This window comes from Mirounga leonina, unplaced genomic scaffold (genome assembly GCF_011800145.1).
Source record: "Mirounga leonina isolate KUSES-001 unplaced genomic scaffold, KU_Mleo_1.0 Mir_91, whole genome shotgun sequence".
NCBI lineage: Eukaryota > Metazoa > Chordata > Mammalia > Carnivora > Phocidae > Mirounga > Mirounga leonina.
In genome coordinates this window covers 32897664-32916777 of record NW_023270839.1, presented here as the reverse complement: position 1 = coordinate 32916777, position 19114 = coordinate 32897664, and the positions used below count along the sequence as shown (strand labels likewise).

The 19114-nt window shown below is 43.0% G+C and overlaps 1 protein-coding gene across 2 annotated transcripts; it reads right to left on the bottom strand.

The window, feature by feature from the left end:
• Positions 1–591: 591 nt before the first annotated feature.
• Positions 592–10183, bottom strand: POLR2M (RNA polymerase II subunit M). Of its 2 annotated transcripts, none has more exons than XM_034994177.1 (4): positions 9929–10183; positions 7186–7359; positions 4533–4737; positions 592–2789 (listed from the first exon to the last, which is right to left on the bottom strand). In XM_034994177.1, exons 1-4 carry the CDS (start codon positions 10039–10041, stop codon positions 2643–2645), a joined length of 639 nt encoding a protein of 212 aa, XP_034850068.1. In that variant the 5' UTR covers positions 10042–10183; the 3' UTR covers positions 592–2642. The 2 variants fall into 2 exon arrangements, with proteins under 2 accessions (XP_034850068.1, XP_034850067.1); XM_034994176.1 differs by having other exon boundaries at positions 7186–7833; positions 9929–10182.
• Positions 10184–19114: the final 8931 nt, after the last annotated feature.

Sequence of the window (19114 nt, the reverse complement as noted above, 5' to 3'; positions counted from 1 at the left end):
CCATGGGGAGATTCCAGAGTACTGGGTGTAGCTTTTCTGCATCTGGTTTGTGATTACATTGCTGTTTGCTTTACCTATTAGACTGCACACCTGTTTTGTGTACTTCTCTGGAGGTTATATTTGACAGAATTTAAAAGAATGAGGGAGAAATTGTATACTAAATATTAATGCTGATTAAATCCATAATTATTAAAATAGTGCAGGAAAAACTACAAGGCCCAGAAATAGGCCCACAGCACAAGATATGTGGGAATTTAATATTCTATTAATGACAGCATTACAAATCAGTGGGGAAATGGTGGTTTATAATATTGACCCAATTGGTCAGCTACCTGCAAAAATTTAATCTTACCTTTTGCAGCATCCCCAAATAAACTTGAGATAGATTAAAAATTTCCTTTTGAATTAAGTATAAAAGCGAAATTTTTAAAAAGTCCCAGAAGAAAAGAAGGATGAATACATATCCATCCTGGGGCGAGGAAAGGCATGCTCGGGCATAACCGGAAAGGTAGACTCCTAAAGAAAACTTCTACACTGAAACACCACGAACTGTATTAAAAAGAAAATAACACACTAAAACAAGAACATAGGACAAAAGCTGGACATTTTAATTATTAAGAATTTATAGACCAATAAAAACAGCACATTCTCCAAGAAAATTCAGTGAAGATATGAATAAGCAATGCTCGGAAGAATGAACATAAATGGTCAATAAACATGAAAAAATACTCTTCATTAAGCAATCAAAGAAACATAAATTTTAAAAACCATCCTTTCCTGTAATTATTCAGTTTGCAAACACTTTAAATAGCAATTTTCAGTTCTGGGAGTTTGATATGCTCGGAGGAATATAAAGGGACACAATCTTTGTGGTGAGTGATGTAGATCAAAAATCTCAAAAACTTACCTATACTCCCAACTAGCAATTTCACTTCTATAAAGGTATCTTCTGGAAAGAAATCATTTTTGTACAACGTGATTATCTTTTAAGATGTTAATCACATCGTTGTTTACAGTTTACATTGTAACGATCAAATTGTTAAATAATAAGTTGATTTTAAAAGTTATGGCACACCCATAAAATTGAATATTCTGTAGCTATCTCAAAGGCAAAATATCTATTATGGAAAATGTTTACCATACATAGAGCAGACTGTGAAACAATGTACAGTATGATTGCATTATTGAAAATAGAAACGTATAGAAGAGTATGTAAAGTGCATATACCCAAACCTTAACAGAGGCACTCTCTGGGTGATCCGACTACAGGGGACTGTGTGTCCATGCATGGGAGCACTTCCACATTACTTGGCTTTCCAGATGTGTATCCTTCTATTCTCTAAAGAATAATTTTATGTTGTGAAATCCATTTACTACTAGTTTTTAAAAGCAGAAATCATAAATTTGTTAGCTCAGTATATTTTTACATTTCTGGGGGGAGGGGTGCTGGGGGGAGGGGATGGGAGGGGGATAGAAAGCAGTAGCTGTACCTGGAAGTCCATGCTAGAGAACCGAGCCCTTCCTAGCACTCCTAAGTCTGTTTGCAGGAAAATGTCATATATGAAAGTCTCTTTTAAAGCAAGTTAAACTTAAACACCTGTAAAACATCACCATTAACATTATGAAGTTGCTCTAATTAATATTTTATTCTTCCTTTCAACACTGTTTAAAATCTCCAATATGTTAAACAAAGAATCTCTGATAACAACCAAGTAATCCTTTAAAATTACATAAACGTGTATACATATGAGACTGAGATTTCTGTAGCCTATATATGCCTCTTGGGGGGGAAAAAAGGCAATGCATTGACAATTCAACTGTAGCTTAAAAAAAAAAAAATTGGTTCTCTTACCAAACTGAACCTGTCACCTCTTAGAGCAATGAACTCAAGTCAGGTCAAGCCTAAGAACAGCTCCTCCCTTCATCTACAGTCACCCTAGACTTTTCCTATACCTCGTGTCACTCCAGGCAAATGTGATCATCCAGAAAGACCATCCACCCTCTAGCACCAACTAAAAGTACTCCTATTCCTAATCAGAAGATAACATTCTTCCTAAGGGAAGACAGAAGAAGGAAACAAACATTTCAGAATTCTCTATTAAGTGTCTTCCTAGGTATTTCACATCCAATACACCTCATTAACCCCATGCAAACATGCATAAAATTCTCTAGACTGCTCCCTCCATCACTCAAAAAAGGAAGGAACTTTATCTTCCTAATTCATTTTAGGTGATGCCTGGGGCAACCAAATATTTCACTGAAAGACATGTAATAAATGTAATAAATGCTATTCCAAAGAGGTAAGAATCATGAAAAGAGCAGTTACCTGCTTCATTTGGCTTAGAGGAAAAAAATACTGTGCTTACTATGTACTAAAATATCAGACCAACACACAACATACTGCAAAACTTTAATACAATATGGTTAAAACACAATATTCAAATATTAAACTTTTTAAGTACATGAAAGTCATCTTCTGAAAGACAAACTGGGCTATTTTTATAGCTACCTTTGTGTAACTTAAAAAAAATTCCTTCCCTCGACAATGTCTGACACCGATCTTGATACTTGTTTGAAAGTCTGATGTAAGATCATGACAACTCAACAGGCAGAGATTTAGGCAATGATTCCATTGCCCATCTTCAGAATTCATCTCCAGAGGACTGATCGTCATCTTCATCCCTCACTTCTCGGTACTTCCTTGAAGTCTCCCCTTCTGGATTATAGCTCTGCATCTTTATGTTCAGTCTTTCAGCTAATTTTTGTGCTGCGAGTTTGGCTTGCATCTCCTTTAAAACAAAAATCAAAGCAAAACGTTACATATTCACATTCTTTTCCCTACCATTTTTTCAATAAGAAGTCATTTAAAGAGAAGTGGAAATAAAGGGGCACACCACTCCCCTCAGTGTTCTCTCTAGCAGTGTGCAAGTCTGAGGCTGTGCCTACCACAGATTGGGGGCGGGGGGGGACATTGCTGGTGAGGGCTACTAGCCTGCCACCGTCATGGTCAGACTTCCATTCACAGACAACAGTGCACTGAAACACGCCACCTCTCCTTGGGAAACAGAGGAACCCGCTGAGCGCTATGACAGTTATAAATGTGGACGGATTTTTAAGTATGGGGACACATGCATGTGTACATACACACTCACAGAGCAGTTTCAACTATCAAATGTCAAAAATCATTAATGCTGTGTTGATTCTCTAAAAAAAATCTTCGTTCCTAGATGAAATCACGGCTTTTAGGCTTGAGAGTTATATTTCAACGTCACAATGAAATCAAGAAACCAATACTTTTAAAAAGCCAACTACCCGTCTCCAAATTAAGTTCCCATGAAAATTACTACATGACAGAAAGTCCAAGTAAATTTTAGACACTGGCAATATGCTCATAGACACCCAAGGACAGGACCACTGACTGATGGCAGGTGGCAATGCCCATTTTTAATCTGGCTCTTCGCTTTTCTCATGCTGTTGCCCCTACAACTTGAACCTCTTTGTGTCCTTCCCCTCCGGCCATGATTATTCTGGGTAGGTAGGAATGAAGTGGGAGCTAATACCACTCTGCCAAGGAACCTGGTTTTGAAGGAGTTGAATTCAACCTAGAGATATCTTATGACAGGCACTTAAGATCATGTAACAATTTAAAAACCAAGGGTGTAGTCGTAACTAGACAATGAGGAAGAAAAATGGCTTTTAAAAAGAAGTGCCTTGAAAATGCCAATCCACGTGCCAAGGCTGAATAACAGCCTAGTTCTGTCTTGACTGGTGTCTAGCACCTGATTAAAATCTAGCTAAGCAATACTAGGAAGTTAAGCTGCTATTTTCGGGGAGGTTCAAACTACTACTATCTAAGTATATTGGATGCTTTCTTTTCTCCCTCCAGTCTTCACACCTATTTTCTCCCATCTCATTATTCTGTACACAAACTGTCCATATACACGCTTAAGGTTCTATGCAGAACTCCCAGATCTTTGAAGTAAGTGCTATACAAAATTAAGTCACTAAAAGCAGGCGATTCTTCTGTCTTCACAAGGGCCTGCATATCGTGCTTTTAAGCTTAGTGTCCAAATGTCTGTTGGTTAACACCACACTACTCCTCCAATGTTACGCTCTTCCCTGTCCAGCAGGAGACAGAAACCTGGAAACATTTCCCTGATTCTTGGTTAGAGTCTACCACTGAGAACGTCTTGCATGGGGCTTACAAGGTGGAAGAGAGAGAAGCAAGGCTTCTACTAGCCTGACAGCATGGGCTTTAAGAGATTGGGGAATTCTGCAGTGGCCTCCCCACATTTCCTGGCAAAAACCGCTCTGCTGTTGCACGCAGCTATGATCATCGCCAGCTGTGTCCTGCAGATCCAGCAACTTCAAGACTCTCAGAAAACTAGAGGCTCACATCTGAGAGCGAATGGCATGAGCTGACCATTTCTCGAGCACCCTTCTATTAAGTCCCGTCCTCTTTGAACTTCCTGGAGTAAATTCTGACTTAGCAGCATCTCACAGAGACAAGAAACATTTAAAACTCTAAATACCTCATAACTCTGTTTCTGCTGTTTCTGAAGTGCCAAAGATTCTTCTATGGAGAGCAGCTGTGTGGGCATATGGTGAAGTGGCAGAAGCCGGGCTGCTGTAATGTCATCAAGATGCTTCTTATCCCTGAGCCGCCTTTCTTCCGAGGAGACGGGAGACCCTCCTCTCTGCCAATGACCAGATGAATCATTTTGCTGTGAAGGTAATCTGAAGGAGGGAAAAATCTGTTGTATCATCAGACCGTTTCTTTTTATAGACACATTTACAACATTCCCACACAGAAGCGGCCTTTAACCTTAGCAGTTAATTCTTCTACAAAGATAATAGTAAGGAGTTTACCAATATTTATATTCATAGATAAAAATCTTTCCTGTTTTTAAACATTTTTACTTCAGAAATGGGGAGTATCTAAACCGGCACCTTTGTGGAGAGTAATAGGACAATCCACTGTTTTAACAAATAGGTAGACTGATAGGCTCTTTGCATTATCCTTCGTTCTTCCAACCTTACACTTGAACTGAAGCCATCTTTCCATCTTTTCATTCAAAGAACATGCACGAAGGGGCCTGCTGTCCAGTAAAGGGAAATAAACTTGTGAACAGCTTCCGTGCAACATAATACCACCCGTGTAACACTACCTAGAGGTGGTATACGTACTATACATACTGGTACGATGGAACATAAGGAAGGAAACCACTGGTTCTAATGGGAGACAGGGAGGTTGTCAGAAAAGCTTTAAGAGTGCATTTTGAGGAGTCTTAGAATAATAAATGCTCACCATGTAAATGAGGGGAGGAGAGCATCCCAGCTGGGAGTGAGGGGCAACATGGTACAGCACAAAGGAAGTTCAGGGGGTGGGGTGTAGAGGAAAGGCCGCGAGATAAGGCTGGCAAGTAGACCGGGCCCAGTCCTCAGCGAAGAGTTCTATGTAATGGGTTCAAATTTGCATCGTACGAATTTCACTCTAGCAGCAGTGGAGAAGATGGGCTAGAGGAGTTAAGACTAGAGTCCAGAACAGGCCAGTTATAGCCCAAGAGAAGGATGAGAGCCTTCACTCTGACAGGAGGATGAAAACAAGAATTAGAGATGAAAGTCAACAAAATGTATTATGTTGGTCTTTATAGCCAGCAGATATGGAGATGAAGCACAAGACACCTTGGAGAAAAAAAAGTGGTGGCACTATGAATTTAGGGAATATGGGAGGAAGTCAGCATGGGAAGAAATAAAGAGTTCTATGCTGTACATGATAAATCTGAGGTGCCACAGAACACCCACACGGCCAGGTTTCATAGGTAACTGGCCATGCAAATCCGAAGCTCTGGAAAGACCTAAGCTAGAGGGAGGTGAGGGGCGGCCACTAGCACCCAGGTACACGGAGCCACAAGGGCATGGAGGAGGCTAAAGGAAGAGCAGAAAAGGAGTCAAAGGCTGCTCACGCACAGAATCCCTCAGGCCACACTCGTCCAGGCCCAGCCTTTCCCGATCTGCTCTAATTGCACAGGAGGATCTGGCTCTCCCCACTGCCACTTCCAGCTAAATGACCACAGTAAAGAACCAGGATCAGTGTATCCTCTGATCGACTAGATGACGCTTCTGGTTTTGTCTTCCTGGAGGCGAGGAAATACACCTCACTGCACACAAGATGGGGAGATTACTAACTTTGAACATCAAGAGTACAAAGATTACTTTTTATTCCTACCTAAAAATTAGTGTAATATAATCCTGGTTTTTCTATAGAGAAGAAATAAAATATTTTCAATTTAAAAAAAAATGGCAGGGTTAAACCTTAAAGTTTTAAACTTTAAACTTTATAATAATTCTCTGAAAGTTTTAGGCATTTCTAACTAGAGGTTCTCGGCTTTTCAAAGAAAGGCAGTAGTGACTCAACTCTGTATATGATGTCACCTCCTGGTAAATACAGACAGGTAGGCTAAATACGCTGGCTACTCCCTGCTGTGAACATTACATCTGTGTACAAGTAAAGGAAATTCTTTTCTCTTCAAAGAGCTTTTCTTTTTTTGGAGATCTCAGAAACAAAACTATGACAAGGAACTCAGAAGCAAGGTTAGTTTACCCCTCCTGCCTCAATCTGTTTTTCAGTTTAACCCCTTCTCAGCTCCCTTCCCCCTCAAGTTGTTATGATACAGTTCAAGGTTCTTCCAAGTGTGTAGGCCTTGGGTTTTCATCTAGATCCTGAACTCTTTGAGGAGCAGGATCTTTACTTCTGTGTCACCCCAGCACCAGCTGCTTACCTATAGTGAGCACACAAATATTCTTCGCTGACAAGTCCATCAGCTTCTAAAGCTGCTTTTCCTTTAGCTTATAGTCTAATCAAAGGGGGAACTGCATACCAAAAAATTGTTGTGGAAAACAGTCATAATAAATTCTCTAACTCTGGGTTTAATGTCAAATGTTGGCTAAGCACCCTGAAATTTAATACTCCACCTATTTGAAACCTGTTCAATTATTTGGCTAAAAACTAAAGTACTTGTCAACATGAATCCTCCATTCCAGCCAGGCTGTTTCCACAATATGCTCTTTGCTAACTACAAGTAGGTCCCACACAACGTCCACTGATCTGAAAGCATCCTTCCAATTTTTTGAGTTTAACAGGTGGTATGTTCCTGTGACAGGCCTGTTTCTGATAATACTTACACATTTGTTTTAAATTTATGTGGTGGGGGCACCGGGTTTTTGGCTCGAATTGCTAGCACTTCCATGAAATGAGGCTTCTTCTGGGCCCCACTACCAAGCCTTGCCACGTTCTCAGCACTCCAGTCCTCTTCTGAGTGCTCTTCACCTGAGTCCACAATTGTGATCCCTTGTAACCTATCAATAAACAGGTTGTCAGAGCCGCTCGAATTATCTTCTGCTTGCCTTGAAACCTGATGCTGAGGGAGACGCTCACTAGCTTCGGAGGAGGAAGGCGCACTGGCCCTGCTGCTGGAAGCTGGGCATATGCTTACGGTGTACTCAACCTCTGGAGCCTCTTCATCGCCTTCCGGAGGAGGCTGTACAAGTCCCCGCTGTTGTGAGGTGGTTTTAGATGACTTGATGCTACTTACAGAGGAAGAGCCACAAACTAGTGATGAAGTATCAAGTATCTGGTCAGAATTCTGGGCCTTTCCTGTGTCCACATCAACAACTGCAACTGCTCTTTGCCTTAGCTTACAGTCTAAACTAACAGGATGAAACAGTCCTCTTTTTCCTCTAACTTCTTCACATTCTGCAATGGCAGCTTTCAGTTTGGCAATAGAGTCTGAGATCTTTTTACCTTTGTCGGGCAATTTGCAAATGAATTTTCTGTTAAATGGGGGAAAAAAAACATGTATCTGTTAGAGCCATGTTTTTAAGACTTGAGATATAAAGACAAAGCATTATCCTCAAAGGGAGAAATATCTATCTCTAAGTCAAAAATCTGATTTCCAACTGCCTCAAAACAGGAATGAAGTAAGTCATTATCTAAATACCCTAAAAAAACAAGGGGATGCAGGAATAAGGAATACCCCTCATTTGTCTAATTAGAATTTCAGCAAAAGTATCTTAAGCATATAATACTCTATAATATACTCCAAAACTTGCAGTTTTTATTTTTTAATTTTATTTATTTATTTGACAGAGAGATAGCGAGAGCAGGAACACAAGCAGGTGGGAGAGTGAGAAGCAGGCTTCCTGCCGAGCAGGACCCTGGGATCATGACCCGAGCCAAAGGCAGACACCCAACGACTGAGCCACCCAGGCGCCCCCAAATTTGCAGTTTTTAAAGTGGGATGTCCAAGACCTTCCTGGGGAGGGGAAGTAGATGGGTCTGCAAGGTCAAAATTATTTTCATAATAATACTAAGCCATTATTTGCCATTTCCACGCTCATTTTCTTATATGGGTACAGCAGAGTCTTCCAGAGGCCACATGATATATCATTGCTCTGATGGCTAATCATGTGTATTCTTGTGTTTTAAAGATCTCTCACCTGTAATTCCTTTTCTTTTTTTTAAGATTTATTTATTTTGAGAGAGAGAGAGAGATGGAGAGCATAAGTAGGAGAGGCAGAGGGAGAGAGATTCCCAAGCAGACTCCCTGCTGAGCGTGGAGCCCAACTTGGGGGCTCCACCTCATGACCCTGAGATCATGACCTTAGTGGAAACCAAGAGTGGAACTCTTAATCTACTGTGCCACCCAGGTGCCCCTCTCACCTGTAATTCCTAACACACCAATAAACATCAGTAGATTTAACATACATAAAACAAGAGCTCCTTGGGATGCTCAGAAGTCTTAACCGTATAAAGGGGTCCTCAGACCAAAAAGTTAATTTGCTGCTATAGATTAAAAACCCATTCTCACAAAGTCAAAGTACTTGTCCCTACTAGAAAGCTCCCAAATGGTCATTTGTCCCTTTTGCTGAATGACTTAAGTTCCTTTCGGATTCTCTGTTCTTTATCCATATAAGAAATGGAGTGAAGATTACACCTCTGGCTCTCTATTCTTTCTTTCGCACTTACATTCCTTCCCACAGTTTCAACATTAACATCCCTCTCCAGTTGAGATTCCTGTATGTTCTCAGCCTTCTCTCTCCGGATCCTCATGACCTTGTCCAACTTTTAAGTACATATAATTAACTCTTCCCTCAACTTAGCACCCCCTCCCTAAGTAAAATCAACCTCAGAGCTATTCCCCAATTTTTCTGTCATTAGTGGTTCTCTATGCAAGCTGGAAACTTCAGCCATCTCCTTCAAATACATATCCAAATTATTCCATGCCTGATGTAGTTTTCCCAGTCCCACAACTACCCTTCTACAACCCCCCTGCTGGGAACTTCTCTGAAAATGTCCTCCAGCTGTCTTCTCGCATTCCTTCCACGCTGCTAAATTAAGCTTCTTTCACTTTCATTATATTGTTCCCCTGATAAAGTCTTTAAGTCTGCCAGCCGAATGAGGCAAACTTTTTGTCTAATATAGCACTCTATGTCCCATTCTTTCCCTTTCCTACAGGTCCCGTAAAAACAGGATCTAGACATGAAATCGACAAAGATGTTTTGGGCACGACATGGGCGGCAAGGGGGGCGGGGGTACACAGGGATTTAGGATACAGACCCTCCCTTTAGGGAACCGTCTCAGTAGCCGGGTAATTAAAGCCAACAAGGAGCTAAGGGAACAGCTGCAACTCTTAAGCAGCCTTTCAGCACGCTAACCATCCCCACCCGCGCGCGGTACGTGCCAAACCAGGACGCGGTCCGCTCTGCGGCTGGAGGCCGTCCACTCGCCGGCGGGACTGGAACGGATCTGACTGAGGCAAGGTCACCTTCCGGGGAAGGGAACCCGATGTGGGGGAGGGGAAGGAACTCGTCCCAGGGAGACCGAACCGAAGAAGCCTGGCGGTGACTCGGCGGGACCCAAGCTTACTCGTTGCGCAAAAGTCTCTCCTGGCGCTTCAACATCTCCCGCAGCTCCGCCAAACTCCGCCGCCCCAAGTCCTCGGGAACTTGGGGCTCGAAGCCGCGGGCCAGCGAGGACATTCTGCGGGGGCTGAGGCCGGCGAGGCGGCGGGCACTCGGCTTCCTCGGCAGCCCCCGCTGCCAGCGCCGGATCCGCTGCCGGCGTGGACTCCGAGGCACGAGCGGGAGCCGCCATTTTCCCGGAAGAACAGGTCTTCTTCGAGCCGAATCGAGCTTTATTCAAACACCGGAAACAGACACAGGCAAGGAGAAGGGAGCGCCGGGAGGAGAGGGAAGGGGCGGGACTTACGGGCCGGGGCGTCCGGCCGCGACTGGGCGCGCGTTGGCTGCCGAGTGTCTTCTGTCGGCTCGTCAGCTCTTCAGGTTTATTCAGAAAGTGCTTGCTAGCGCCACTGTGACCCCGACAGATATCCGCGACTCCTGCCGTTATGGAGTTTACCGAGGGGTGGAGGGAGGCAGACATTAATCAGGTAATGATGAAACAGTGTGATAGTAAGCTCGGTATGGGCACCAGGGCAAGTGCCTCTGAGAAGTGAACTGTAAGTCGAAGCTGAGTGATGAGTTGGTGAGCCATTGGTGAAGTGGGGGGGATGTGCCGGACGGGGCTCGAGAGGCCTTGGTCTGTGGTGCTGCCTCGTAGCCCGAGGCTTAATGACGTCCTCAGAGTTGGAGGGATCCTTAGGGACTGTCAGCATTTCGTAATGGGACTCTGTGGCATTGGGAGCAGGACTTTTCTTCATTTGTGGCACTGCCTCAGGCATTGCAAGACCTTTGGTGTCTGGCTTGCGCCCGCTAGTTCTCTGGCGTTGCCAACTCGGAACAATCCAGACGCCTTTACCTCCCCCTCCGCCCCCCACCCTCGGCCTGCCAGTCCTCACACCTTTCCAAAGGCCCGCAAGAGATGATGGTGGGAGGTGCTGGACAAGCCAGCTGAGAACCTCTCCTTCCTCATTTCCTATTTTGCCTGTAGAAAAACAGAGGCACAAAATCAATGTAAGTATTCCCAGGGCACAAAACTTAGTGATAGCGCCAGATTTCACTCAAATGCCCAGCTACTCTTTCTACCACACCAATTTGAAAATCTCATTCTTCGCTTTATGCCTATTTCCAAATGTTTAAAATTGTTGAAAAGGTTTTTTTTCAGGCTGTTAAGAATAGTACAGCAGTGTCTTAAGCATCCCGAACGGCTCTTACCTTCTCTTTACAGTTCAGCTGCCAGAGCCGTGTCCCAAAGGAAAGAATAGGAAGCATACAAGAGTCACAACAGATATCAGTTGGGAGGTTTGGACACCCCCATAACCGACACCACCTCCCTATTCTTTGATACGGAAAATTTTAGTTTTCTCAATCCTATGTAGAATGCTATAAGAAACAGCAGTTCCCTCCCAGTCAGACAGAAGCTCTAGATAAAATCTGAAACTACTCCAGGTGAAGCCATTTCTGTATCCTCCCAATCTAGTCCATTCTGATCAGATTAACTGAAGTATCAAAATTCTCAGCGTAAGCCCTGCTTTCAAAGACATCAAGAACCAGCTCCAGCCTGCTAAGTAAGAGCTATTTTAGTAAGGCCTTTGAGTCAGGTAGTTGTCTCTAGCAAGCTCCCCCAAAGCCTCCCTCATCCTGTTCCTGGGCGACAGCTGGAGGCCTTTATTCACCCCACAGTAGTGAACCCCTTCTTTTGGTCCTGGGCCACAGGTGTCCTCGAGGCAAGGATGCCTTTCTCTCAGGACTCAGAATTTTGCCCCCCTACTGTTTCCCTTTTGTGGAAAGCTGTCCTTTCTCCCTTTTTCCTTCTCCCTTAGCCCATTATAAATCTAAATTCAAGCCTCATCTTCTCCCTGAGCCTTCCTAGATTATTCCAACCCCAGTTGCTCTTTCTTTTGAGCATAACTATACCTTTTAGAGCTCAAACCTCAGTATATGAAGCATATTATGCTTCTCCAATTGTGTCATGCATGGTGATTTCTTTTTCCTTTCTAACAAAGTTGGGAAGTCAGGGAATTCTGTCAGGGAGTTATGTTTGTACTTTTCTCTCTCCAAATGCATACGGCAGGTATTAGTTGATGGAATCTCCCTCTCTTAATTTTTCTCACAGCCTCTCTCTCATGTTCCTCTTCGTCTTAATGAAATGTCCCTTTCGTATATGTAAATCCTAAGGGTTTTATGTAAGTATCAACCATAGTGATTGTGAAGATATTTTCAGTGGTGTGGGATAGAATCTTTTATACAACATAGCTTAGGACTTCAAGGTGCCCTCATATAAATCTGAATTTTTAACAACACCCATACACAAACTGACTAGCTTTGTCACTAACCAAGAGGTTTGGCAAGTGAGGAAACATCACCTTGAAACCTAAAACCAGGCTATTTGTACTTCAGAATGAAAGGAGGCAAAGTATTCTTTTATAATGCATCAAACAAACAAAGGAACGATAAGTTTTAGCACACAGATTTTAACAGCAGTGTCTGGGGGGAAATGATGTAAAATGGAGAACTTTAACAGAAACAGTGAATGCCATAGGTTTTAACTATCTCCAGCCAGAACCAGGCAAATACTTGAGAAGAAACGTAGTCCACAAACCACAGGCAGCTAATCTCTGCTGAAGAATTCCAAATGCATATCAAGAGCCCATCTGTTAAAAATTGAATCTAGACAAGCATTTTTAGTTTTTGTTTTGGGGTTTCAGTGCCCTTTAAAAAAGTGTAAATCACTTTTCCAATGATACTTGGACTAATCTCAGGAGTATTAATTATCCTCAGAGTAAGCTAATGAATTTGACTGTTAGCAAGAAAAATTCAAAATGAAGAATTAAAGGAGAGGACAATTTCATGTGAAGTGCTGCCAGGATGACTTAGCCATCCCATTGCCACCAAGCTGTTAAAGGTGTCGTTTGAATGCAATTGAAAAGGACAAGAACAGGGGGCACCTGGGTGGCTCAGTCGGTTAAACACCGGACTTTTTGATTTCAGCTCAGGTCATGACCTCAGGGTCCTGTGCTCAAGCCCCGCATGGGGCTCTGTGCTGGGGCGGTGGGGGGGAGGGGAGGAGTGTGGAGCCTGCTTAAGATTCTCTCTCCCTCTCCCTCTGGTCCTTCCCCCACCCTACCCCCATTCGCATGCACGTGTGCTCTCTCAAAAAAGGACAAAACCAAAAAAACCTGGGAAAGATTTCCATTTGTCCTTAGAGTTGAAGATAAAAATTAGAAATCAGTAAAATTGGTAGCATTGATCCTCAGAATCTCCAGGCTGCTCTTCTCTGTTTTCTCCCACTGGTTGTCAGGCCACAAAACTGGCCGTGGTATGCCTGACGTCCATGGCAGCAAATGGCAGCAAAACTATTTCCCATCCCACATGTTCTTCTTACTATGTGAATTTAACTCTCCTCCTCTCAAGAAACGGATACTAGACTATGACTAGAGCAAAAGTGATTTTTCCAGTCTTCGTAATAAAAGGTGATGCAGCTTCTGCCTGATTTTCTTGGGGTACTTACTGTGGGAACCCAGCCAGCAAGCCAGCTATGCAGAAACCTGAGTTTGTGTGGGTGTTTGGTGTTTTGTCAGCCTAAACTGGGGACTCAGCCAAAAGTTCGCATTAACCTCGAGATATGTGAGTGAACAAACCTTTGAATGATTCCAGCCCCCGACTGGAACAGCCTTCTAGGCTCCCAAACTGAGGCCTTGACCTGCGGAATTCGGGGGCATAATAAAATGGTTGTTGTTTTATACCTTTAAGGTTAGGGTGGTTTGTTGAATAGCAGCAGTAACAGGAGCATTAATCAAAATTAATTCCTCCAGCTGTGATCTGCATCCCATCTCTTTTGCCTCCTTGGAGAGCTCATTCATTTGTTCATTCAACAAATAATTATTTATCGTGTGTATGACTCTATTCAAGACTTTGGAGATATAATGGTGAGTGAGACAGAGAAGCCTCCTGCCACGCTGAAACTTACATTCTATTAGATGGTACTATGTGTCACGTAGAGAATTAATATAGCTGGAGTGTTAAGGAGTGATTGGGAGGCTACCTTGATTGAGGTGATTGAGGGGTGGCTGAGGTTGGTTTTTCTGAGAAGGCAATTATAAAGCTTATAAAGCTGAGACCTGAATGATAAGAATTAGCCATGGAAAGTCTGACAGGAAAGCATCCCAAGTAGAGGGAAGAACAAATGCTAAGGTACTAAAAGGAGAGGGAGCTCAGCATATCCAAATAACAGACAAACAAAAGGCCAGGGCCAGATCTTGCAGGGCTTAGACCAGGATACGGAGTTTGAATTTTGCTCCGAGAGAAATGGGAAGCCATCTGTTGTAGGCAGCCTCTAGGATGGGCTCCCAATGGTCCTGCCCTATTGTAATCCCTTCCCATTAAATGTGGAATGGACTTATTGACTTCTAACAAATAGTAAAAATTTACATGGTAAAAAGTAATGCAAATGGTGAAAGTGACAGGGTGTCACTTCTGAGGTTAAGTAGTAAAAAATTTGAACACATTTCACCGAAGGTGTACAAATTAAAAATAAGAACGTGAAAGGTGAGCAGTGTTATTAGCCATTAAGAAAATCCAAATTAGAAACACAGTGAGAGAGCCTGGGTGGCTCAGTAGGTTAAGTGTCTGCCTTCTGCTCAGGTCATGATCCTGGGGTTCTAGGATCAAGCCCCCCCAAATCGGGCTCCCTGCTTAGCGGGGAGCATGCTTCTCCCTCTCTCTCTGCTGCTCCCCCGCACTTGTGCTCTCTCCCTCTTTCTCTCAAAATTTTAAAGACAAAAATACAATGAGATAACTATAACACAATTATCAGAATGTCTGAAATGAGAAAGACTGACCATACCAAGTGTTGGAAAGGATGTGGGACAACTGGAACTTACTCTGCTAATGGGAACGTAAAATAATACAACCGCTTTGGAAAACAACTGGGTAGGCCCTGAAAACCTGCCACATAACCCAGCCATTCCTCTGCTAGGTATTTACCCAAGAGAAACAAAAGCCTGTGTCTATCTGAAGACCTATACATAAATGTTGATAGCAGCTTTATTTGTAATAGTCCGAAAACTGGAAACAACCCGTCCATCAGTAGGTGAATAAACAAATTCTAGTATGTCCATACAATTGAATACTGTCCTACATGCAACAACTTCAGTGAATCTGTTATACTGAGTGAAGCCAGGAAGAGTCCACACTGTAGAATTCCATTTACATAAAAGTCTGAAAGATGCAAACTAATCTTTAGTGACTGGAAGTAGATCAGTGATTGCCTAATGATGTGGGGTGACAGGCAGAGGCTACAGGGAAGGATTATGAAGGGGCAGGAGAAAGCTTTTGGGGGTGATGGCTGTGTTCATTATCTTGATTGTAGCAATGGTTATGTGAGTGTGTTCATTTGATAAGTCACACCTTATCCCAAGGTAAACTTAAAATGTCTGGTACATGGCAGCTCTGTTATACCCCCAATGAAGCTGTTAAAAGTACTCTTCTGTCTTCCACGCTCTTCTCTGTTTTCATGGGTGAGCTGCCTAAAAAACTTGTCTGCACCCTCTGACTCCATCTTCTGCATTCCCACCAGTGCCATGAACCCTCTCGTGCAGGGGGGTCAAACCCAAGGAGCAGGTTTTAGTCTCTCTCTTCCTTGCTGCCTCTGACCTGTTGACCCCTTCCTCCTCCTTACAACTCTCCTAACATAAATTCCATGCTACCAATTTCTCCAGGATTTTCAGCTCTAGCGGTTTTTGCTCTTGGGCCAGAACTAGAGCCAGTGTTAGGACCTTACTACCTGGAAGTTCCAAAGGTTCCTCAGGTTCAGCTCGTCCGAAGCTGAACTTATGTTCCCTCCCCCCAGTGGCATCACCATCCACCTAGTTGCCCAAGCCAGAAACTAAGTATTCATACCCAGCTATTTTTCTCAATCCAATAGTCTAAATACTGTCTTCTCTGGACCCTCTCCCTCTTTACACTGCTTTCAGCACCTCCCCACACACCCAGCATTGCCTCCATTGCCTCTGTCCAAGTCCTTGAGCGAACTGCTCTAACAATTCCTAAAAGGTCTCCCTATCCTGGCCTAATCTGTCCTTTTCCTTCTAACTGCCGTTGGATAGCCTTCTTCCTTAAAAAAATCTAATTTTGCTTCCTTCACTTAGAATACCGATGAGGGAAATACCAATATCAATGTAGCAAAAACTGGAAGTGTTCAGTTCCACACTTGTTGGGCCTCTCAGCTCACGGAGATGGTCCTGCCACTGTGTTGGGATCACTGGAGGGTCTAGATGGGGAGCACCGCAGGGGCACACACAAGCATGCCCAGTCTCTGCCTAGAATTGACAGTGGTGTGTGGTCCCAATGGCGGTGGTAGGTGATGAAAGCATATATGAAAAATGTAGCCCAGCTCCAGTTAAATAGCAGGAACTTGGGCAGCAGAATGATGGTTAGTGGGAGGTTAGTCCCTCAAGAAAATGTAAAGGAGAGGACAGGCAGATATTTGAACCAGACAAAGTCACTGGGAACAATGATCACCGAAAAACCTGTGATGATTAATTTTATGTGTCAGTTGCCTAGGTTATGGTGCTCAGATATTTGGACAAACATTCTAGATGTTTCTGCAAAGGTGTTTTTTGGACTTTGAGTAAAGCAAATTGCCCCCCATAATGTGTGCGGGCCTCATCCAATCAGTTGAAGCCCTTAGTAGAATGAAGACTGACCTCCCCTGAGCAAGAAGGAATTCTGCCAGCAGACAACCTTCAGACTTGAACTGCATTAGTGGTTTTTCTCTGGCTCTCCAGCCTGCTGCCTACCTGCAGAGATAGTCATGTGAGCCAAATCTCTTTTTCTGAGATTCACTTTAAGGAATTGCTCCCATGATTATCTACACACACGTGCCACTGCATCTGTCTCTCTGACGAACTCTGACTGGTATGGAGCCCAATAGCATCAATCTGTTAGGAAAACCAAGGGTCCATCATGACATCAGGGGGAGAGGGCTGACTGAGGAGAGGGAAGGCTGACCTTTGCTGTGCCCCCTGCTATGTGCTGGGTATGTGAGGAAGACATGGGAAACGAGTCATAAACAAGCTTGAAGCAAATTTCTTTCGTGGGTTTTTTTTTTTTTTCAAGCATTCATTTGGGAATGGAACATGCTGAACTTTCAAACAAACCATAGCAGCCATAGCTAATGAAAAATTAAAGAATGGTAAACCTTAGACTTCATTGAATAATAATGGCTGACATCTGTGTACCATTTACCAAACCTGCTCCTCCAGTCAGTCCCCACACTGCTTTCGCGGATGAGCAGAGCAGTGGAGACTAGCCCCACTTTACAGAGGGAGACCCGAATGCTAGGACCTCCTGCCACTTGTCCAGCAGCCTTATCTGTCTGTGCCTCAGCACAGAGCTTCGCAAAGAACTGGCAGGAGCCTGGCCAGTTAGGGGAGAGAAATAAAGAAGGCAACAGGGAAGTGGAATCAGGCATGAGAAAAGCAGAGTGAAGAAAGGAAAGGAACGGGTAAAGAGGGAGACAGAATAGTGGAAGGGGCAGTGTAGGGATAAAGTTCCTCTGCACAGAAATCAGAAACCGAAAGCTTCATCGGAAGCCTTATGCTGAGAAATTCCCAGATAAATTCATTTCCCTTCCAACTCTAAAATTCTATACTACAAAATGTCACATTTCCCCTCTTTGTATTTTACTGTGATCCCACTGCAACAAAAGGTTTTCCTCAGCTACTCAGGGGCTTAGGCTGTAAAGTGCATGTACTCCACACTAAAAGTAAATTCTTGCATTAGTTATCCAAACTGTTTGAAATGAGGAACCAAATTTCCAACTCATATCTCCCTCTTTATCAGCAAATAGTAATTTAAAGCCATTTACCGGGGCTGTGGTTCCTGGGTAACAGACTGTGGCCTATTAAAATTAATCCTGACAGAAGATCCTTGCTGCTTTCTCCAAGCACATTCAGACCATTGGTTTATGAACAGGATGAACAGACGGGCCATCCCAGAGGGCTTGAGGGAGGAAGCACGTTAAAATGGACGCCTGCATCTTTGTTTGCTCAGCTGCTTGGAAAAACTAAGACTGAGGGAAATGGGATTAATCAAGGGGGCAGTTGCCCATGGAAAAAAAAATAGGAAGACTCTGGTGAGAAAATCCCAGCCAAATAAGGTTCAAGTTGAAGGGAAAGAATTCTTTTCTCTTTAGACTTTCACATGGTTGAGTGTTATTTGGTGACAAATCTCCCATTTCTGGCCACCAGTGTTTTATGATTTTTGTGATAGTGTGGGAAGAGATATTTTAGGGGAAAAATAATTAAATGTTTGATTCTCAAAAATTTCATGTAATTTTACCTTTAACAAATTTAATGAAGATTATTGGTTAGATAGTGATTGTGATTGAATAACATCTCTCTGTGATTTTTTCATATGAAACAATTCACAAACCAGAAAAAAATATTCTTGTAAGATCACGTTCTTGTAAGTGGTACAGACTATATAGACATTGTAGCTGAGGCCCCTCCTCTCAGTTTGGGAGAAAGAATCTTGTTAGAATCAAGATAGACTCTTGATTTAAAATATCTTCCCCCTCCCCTTGACTTATTTCACTTCCCTTTGACACTGACTGAAATTCCAGCAATAAGATTACTAGGTTAACAAGGATCTTCCTTTGAAACCATTGATATTTCTAAAAGGGTTGTGGCCTATCAGCCATTTACACATGAGTATGAATTGGTTCCAAACGGCTATCTGACAAAAGGCTAGCTGAGGTGATAACCTACACTAAAAGAGTGGAATTTGATAGGAGGGCAAGGGAGGAAATTGAGAGAATTTTGAGCAATCGGAGAGGAAGAGTAGACCATAGAGAGTATTGCAGCAGGGTTTACATAGCAGGAAGACCCCAGAGGACCGCCTATCCAGGATTTGGAAAATATGGAGAGCAGGCAAAAGGAGAATGTCAAAACCAAACTTCGCTTGGAATTTGTTCAGATTCCGTGCTGGAGGGCAGACCTCCTATACATACATGGACCTTGTCAAAGATCTTTCATTAAACTTGGGAGTACACTGTGTACCAAAAGATGGCTATAAAGTAACGTCATTAAAAAATACACTCATATGTTTACACTTGTGCTCAAGGAAAGATAGTTTGCACATGTATTTATCA